The 7402-nt window shown below is 33.5% G+C and overlaps 1 protein-coding gene across 1 annotated transcript; it reads left to right on the top strand.

Annotated features, from left to right (window-relative positions):
- Positions 1-3601: 3601 nt before the first annotated feature.
- LOC114373058 (protein FAR1-RELATED SEQUENCE 5-like) lies at positions 3602-6722 on the top strand. The gene is made up of 5 exons (XM_028330605.1): positions 3602-3785; positions 4203-5986; positions 6085-6123; positions 6196-6259; positions 6679-6722. The coding sequence occupies exons 1-5, from the start codon at positions 3602-3604 to the stop codon at positions 6720-6722; spliced, it is 2115 nt and encodes a 704-aa protein (XP_028186406.1).
- The last annotated feature ends 680 nt before the right edge of the window (positions 6723-7402 follow it).

Below are 7402 nucleotides of genomic sequence, written 5' to 3'. Positions count from 1 at the left end.
GAAAAACTTTTGCATTTGGTAGGTGTTGAGTCAAGTTTTTCTTTGAAGTACCCAACAAATTGGTTACACATAGACGAGATTAATTAACCATGTATATTAATATTACCATGTTTAGCCAAGCTAGCTAGAATATTTCTGGCTTTTCCCTCATTAGTCTACCTTAGGTTTTCCAAATCTCTTACTGGAATATATGATAACCAGATTGATTTTATTCTCAACAATCTTTTGAATCAGAGACCCACTGCTAGAGATAAATATTAATATAGTACTGGTGCTATAGAACAAATGTGCCATTTAAAGTAATTATTGCCATTGATGCAAGCAGAAAAATTAGATTTGAAGAATAATGTTAGTCAGGCATGGAGGCACCGACAAAGTTGATCAACAGAGTAAGTTTTTGTTTATTTTAAAGTTAGAAAACCATTTTTTTATTTTTTTATTTTATATATATATATATATATATATATATATATATATATATATATATATATATATATATATATATATATATATATATATCAATGTAAACATGTGATTCACATAAAGTTAAGCACACATTTCAATTAAATTTGACAGTTTAAAATCAATTTTATCAAATTTTAAATTAAGCGCGAATCAACTGCGTGCCTATTAATTAGGTTAATTAATATAGAATATGATGTGCTTTTTTGGTACAGATTTAAGATGTGATCTAATAAACCACAGAAACATATATCTCCAAGGAATCGTTGAACGTCCAATTAAATAGAAATTAAGTAACAAGCTCGAATATAGATATTCTGATTTTATAGCGTACGAAACTTAAGATAAAGTTTTTTAAGCGTGTGTACTAATGTTTTTTAATAAAAAGATTAACACGCACATAATTTTTTTTTATATTTTAATTCTAGCAAGTTTGAAAAAGAGGATGATTGGATTAAGAAAATACACATACTTATACACATACAAACAATCAACAACAGTTAGATCTAGCATAATAGACTAATATCCTCCTATAGTATGGCAAATTAATATTCAAATTAAAACTCGGTTAAACAAAGTGTCTACATTTAATAAATGTTTAATATTATCTCAATAGAATTGGATCCAAAGAAAAGAATGAAGGCTAATGTAAAGTTTTATAAACAATAAAGAGAGTTCGTATATGGATAGAAAAAAAATAATGTAAAGATTAAATATAACCAACTGAGCCAACTATCAATTGCTGATTTACTTTCTGAAAATTTAAGTGTTTGATTTACATTTTGTCATTAATGAAGAGAAAGTGACAATAACATATTCTTTTTAATATATACTTTTTTATTAAGTAAAATTTATTAAAATTATAAAATCATAAGATTCATTAAATAAGAAATGGAAAACACAAAATTTTGTTATAATGAGAGGTTGTTAAAAAATATATATTAAAAACTGTGTTATTAAAATTCTTCTTAAACTTAAATTTCCTTTTAAATCACATTCTTAAACTTAAATTTATTTTTTCAATTTACAACTGTACTTGTGTCAAATTTTTTTTTACAACTGTACTAAGTTTGGTCAAGTTAAATTTCAATTTGATTTACATATATAAGAGGCTAAATCCAAAATCAATACTTGGCAAACAAGTACTTAATTATACTGCAGGATAACAAAGTATTTGAGAAGAACTCAATTTTAAAGTAACAAATTGAATCAAATTAACTATTTGTTTACACACTAAGATTTCAATTCAACCGCACATTATTTCGACTAAAATCTCATTAATTATTTTTTTTAATCTTAGGTCCCAAAATAAACAATCATTTAGAATTAAATAGTGAAAAACTATCCAAAGATCTAATATTTTGAGTAACATACAATTTGGAACAAAGATAAAAGTTGAAACAAATTCTACCATTAACACTCCAAAACTCTAATGACCACTAATTTGTGCCAATATATATATAGACCGATCACTCGTTGCTATACGACTTTTTGTATAAGATTATTTTATAGTTATGATGAGACTTAAAAGCTATATATATGCCTAATCTGTTATTCATAAGAACCAGAGTGCTTTAATTTAATTAGTGGGATTTGCTTTAGTATAGAATCTCATATGTCCAATCAGTGAGATTTTAAGGACAACAGATATTCGCTAAGGTATATATTCACAGAATTCGTTTATTAATTCGCTTTCAATTTATTTCAATTTTTCTTTATATTTTTTTTTCTAAACTGTAAATCAGCCTGACTTAGATCTGGAGCAAGAAAATTTCCTTCAGGCAGGCTGCTTTCTGAAAAATATATGACATCATCTAAAATTTGACATTAGTATACACATCACAAAAAGATTTTTATGAAACATTCGATTAAGAGCATGTTTTTCAATACATATTCAACGTACAAACGGAGAAGTAAGGGTGAAGATCCATTTACAAACTTATCTTTTGAACTCTCCCAACGTTTACTCAAACATGTACTAATTAAGTGATTAGCGTAATTACTTCTTTAACTTCGAGATCATGAGTTCTCTATATATGATTTATGTAACTAGTTAATAGTCATGGGTTAACAATAAAGAATTTTGATAACTATAATTCATACAAAATTTCTATTTTGTGACCATTGTAAGGAGATATTTCAGCATTCATTAATTTTGTATTATTTGAATTCTTGCATACAGAGATGTGAAGATAAGACTTGTTTATATACATCTGGATGTAACTACTAACTACTCTAACTATAAAGAGGGAGTTTGTTATAACAGCCTATAGGAAGTTATTTCCCTCTTTACACCCCCAAACTAGACGATGTCTAGGGTGCGAAAGTTTCGCTTTTTTCAACGTAATCAATGTGAACCGTCTGATTAGCGAAAAGAAAATCTAACGGTCCTTATTTTTTCCTTGCTACCGGTAGTGAATGGATGCCTCGTTTTCTCCGTCTGGTTCCCCCCACGCGCGATTGAAGAGCCAAAGCTTCCCTGGACTACTTTTCTGCTTTCCTCAAAAGGTTTTTTCAAAAGCAAAGGAAACAATCAGCCCCTTTTGGGGAACGACGGGTGGGTTTGTCTTGTCCGTGCGCTAATTCCATCGTGGAAGATTTGATTTTTGAAGCAAAGCAGTTGGGTGCTCATCATTTCGTATCAGAGCTCAGTTCTAGGGTTGGGATTGAAGCAGATGTTGTTTTCATTGAGTACTATTGAGTAGAGCAGTAGAGCATTGTCTTTGTCGTGGTAAAACCATCGAAGCCCAGCGTTCAACACTATTGGAACAGAGGACTAAAGAAGGGCGAGGTCCGTCGAGCTTCCGGGGCAGATCTGTAGTTAATGTTGTAGCTATCGTCGTAGGTGAATAACGTTGTACCTTCCGGGCCGGTTTTTGTTATTACGGTATTTGTTCTGTTCAGTTGTCCCTTATATTGAAGTGGTTGTTATTATGTTATTTTCATTCATGTTTGTTTTGCAAATTGTGTTGCCTGAATGTTGTGATGTGGTGTGTGTTGTTGTTAAGTGTTGCAGTTTTGAACATGCATTGTTTTTGTATGACCAGTAGCATTGCAGTAGATGTGGTAGTTTGCAGTAGTTGATGTATGTATTTGATATATTTTAAAATGTGTTGGGGTGTAGGATTTGGACGCTATAATGTCAGAGTTGGAAACTACTGATAATTTTCGTAGCTTTGTTAATGGTGATGGTGCCAATGATGATGGAGATTATGAAAATGATGACAACTACCAAGATGATGTCGGAGTACAAGATGAGGAGGAGGTGGATTCGGAGTTACAGAATGAGGATGATGGAGATTATGATGAATTTTGGATTCCAGGTTTGTCGAAAGAGGAATGTATAAGTATTGATAACATGGTAGATATTAGACAATTTGACATGAAAGAAATTAGCAATGAAGTTGTCCGCAGGTTGGATTTTGGTGATTTGGAGTTAGCGTATCAACTTTATTGTTGGTATGCTAAAATGAGTGGTTTTTCCGTAAGGAAGAGTCACATTGTTAGAAACTCATTTATGGAAACACTGCAACAAACATTTGTTTGTTCATGTGCTGGTTATAGGAAAGTTACAACCTCCGATACAAGGATACGAAAAGAAAAAAAAGAAAGCAAGTGTGGTTGTGAAGCAATGTTTCGTGTTCATGTGCATTTTTCGACGGATCGATGGCATGTGACATGTTGGAATTTTGAGCACAACCATGTATTATTGGACCTAAAATTGTCGTGCTTGTTGGCAGGACATAGGAAGATGTCGGCATCTGATATTATGCAAGTTGAAAATTATAGGAAAGTTGGCATTAGACCTCCGCACATGTACGCAGCATTTGCCAATCAATGTGGTGGATATGAGAATGTGGGGTTTATCAGGAAAGATATTTACAATGAAGAAGGACGCATAAGGAGGCAACATAGTTCAGATGCAAGGGGTGCATTGAAGTATTTATATGATTTACGCAAGAAAGAGCCAATGATGTATGTTTCATGCACCACGGATGAAGAGTCAAGACTGCAACGGTTGTTTTGGTCTGATACTGAGAGCCAATTGCTTTATCAGGTATTTGGTGACATTCTGGCATTTGATGCCACTTACAAGAAAAATAAGTATTTGTGCCCTTTTGTTGTTTTCTCTGGTGTGAATCACCATAATCAGACAATAGTTTTTGTTGCTGCTATTGTGACTGATGAGACGGAAGAAACATATGTTTGGTTGTTAGAACAGTTGTTGGTAGCAATGAAAGGAAAAGCTCCCTATTCAATAATAACTGATGGAGATCTGGCTATGAGGAATGCTATAACAAGAGTCATGCCAGGTGTTTCTCACAGATTGTGTGCATGGCACTTATTGCGTAATGCATTGAGCCATGTCCGAGACAAACATGTTTTGAAATGGTTGAAAAAACTAATGCTTGGTGATTTTGAAGTGGTGGAATTCGAAGAAAAATGGAAAGAGATGGTTGCTACGTTTGAATTGGAAGACAATAGTTGGATTGCTGAACTTTATGAAAGACGGATGAAGTGGTCTACTGCCCATTTGAGGGGTCATTTTTTTGCGGGCATACGGACAACATCTCGTTGTGAGGCTTTCCATGCACATGTTGCAAAATATGTTCATTCACGCACCAATTTAACCGATTTTGTAGAACAATTTCAAAGGTACCTGACATATTTTCGATATAGAGCGGTTGTGGCAGATTATTCGTCAACATACGGGAAAGAAGTTTTGCAAACAAATCTTCGATCTCTTGAGCGGTCTGGTGATGAATTGTTTACAAAGGAGATGTTTCAACTTTTTCAGTCTTATCTATGTAGGACTATTAAGCTAAGAGTCGTTGATTGCAAAGAGATGGCCACGTTTTCAGTTTTCACAGTTGTCAAGTATTGTAGTGGAAGTGTTTGGTGTGTGTCGCATTGCCCATCAACGGTTGAGTTTACATGTACTTGTATGAGAATGCAATCCATTGGTCTTCCATGTGATCACATATTGGCTGTGTTGGTTTCTTTAAATTTTATGGAGTTGCCAAGTAGTTTGGTTTTGAATAGGTGGTCCAAACTTGCCACCGAACAGATTAAAGACAAATATCCGGATTCCGCAATGTATTGGGATTCGCAATTGATGGCCAGGTATGCCACTTTGGTTGAAGTTTCTAGAGAAGTTTGTGAAGCCGCATACCGTGATGAAGAGGAGTATGACAAAATGTTGCATTTCCTATCCAATGAGGCTACAAGGCTGAAGTCGAAGCAAAACAACAAACATTGTGTTGATGATAATCAGACGCACCAACAAGATGATGATTTTGCAGGTATTTTAGACCTTGTTGTGGTTCGAAGTAAAGGATGCGGACAGGTCGGAATGGATGAAAGTGGCAGACAAAGGAGAATCCAAAAGTGTTGGCAATGTGGTGGAATTGGCCACAACAAGCGTTCTTGCACCAACCGTCCTCGAAATGTAAATGGTTGTATGTCATCCACCGAACAAACTAATACTATGTTGCAAGCTACACATGAAAGTTACTCTGAAGTGGTAATGAACCTGTTGTTTGCCATAATTTGCTTTTGAATTTTTATGTTATGCAGGTAATGATTACAATTTGTATTTTGTTAATGTTGGACAAAATGCAGGAGCCGCAGACACAATCATTTGTTGCTGGTAGTAGCTGTGTTGGTCCGTAAAGATATTTTTGTTATGTTGCAGAATTTGATCGGTAATGAGTTCATGTTTGCAAATGTTAGGGGTGGACTACTCTAGTTTCGAGGACCAGAACCTCCTATGAAGAAGAAGAAGGAGAAGCTAGAGGTAATTGTATTTTCATTGATCTGCAGGTTTTATTACAAAGTGATATTTATACTATGCTTCTAACAGAATTGTAATTCTGTTACTAGAAAAGACAAGAATGGAAAATGGAAATATGTAAATGGAATATTCTATGCTTGTTGGTTATGGATGTCCCTTACACGAAGACAACTACCTTGCACTTAAGCCCAATCAGTATCCTCACACATAGTCTCGCAGGTACGCAGGCCTAGCAATTGCCCTCTTTGCTCTATTTTGTAATTGCACCTTGCTATTAGTGTGTTTACTGGGTTTCTCATGTATTACTTGTTGCACCCCTGTTAGTCTATCAGCATTACTTCATAATTGTATATTGTATGTAGTATTGTGAATTTGTGAAAAAATTGGCCTAACATTGTATGTTTGTGGATTTTGTTTTGCAGGATTATTGACAAAGATTGTAACTTCTGCAACCATTAAATGTTGATACCGCAGGACGCTGTTATGTAATCCATTTTTTAGTGAAAGACGACGTATACTTGGTTGCTGGTGTTTATTATTATTTGGTGAAGGAAGTGTGGATTATAATTTCATTTGTTAAATTAGCGTATAGCAAATAATGTTTACGTTATACTTGGTTGCTGGTACACGATATATATTTGGTGAAGGAAGTGTGGATTATAATTTAATTTCTTAAATTAGCGTATAGCAAATAATGTTTACGTTATACTTGGTTGCTGGTACACGATATATATTTGGTGAAGCAAGTGTGGATTATAATTTCATTTCTTAAATTAGCACCAGCAAATAATGTTTACGTTATATTTGGTTGCTGGTACACGATATATATTTGGTGAAGCAAGTGTGGATTATAATTTCATTTCTTAAATTAGCACCAGGTTCAGATATCAAAAGAAACAGAACAACTACATCCAAAATAACTGCCGAATTACTAATTTAAATTATGCACCAGTATCTAAATTGATATGAGGAATCCAGTTTAATTATTTAAACATTCTACTACCATTATAAAAAGCTATTTCAAAGGAAGAAATACAACCATTTCCTCTAATGAACTTTGTATAGAATAATATATTTTTCTGAGTATTTTTGAAGCAGCAAGAGTCAGCGATATTAAACTCTCCAAGAAACAACAAACATGAGAAA

The sequence above is a fragment of the Glycine soja genome, chromosome 11 (assembly GCF_004193775.1).
Source record: "Glycine soja cultivar W05 chromosome 11, ASM419377v2, whole genome shotgun sequence".
In the NCBI taxonomy this organism is placed as follows: Eukaryota; Viridiplantae; Streptophyta; class Magnoliopsida; order Fabales; family Fabaceae; genus Glycine; species Glycine soja.
This window is presented reverse-complemented; position numbering and strand designations above follow the sequence as displayed.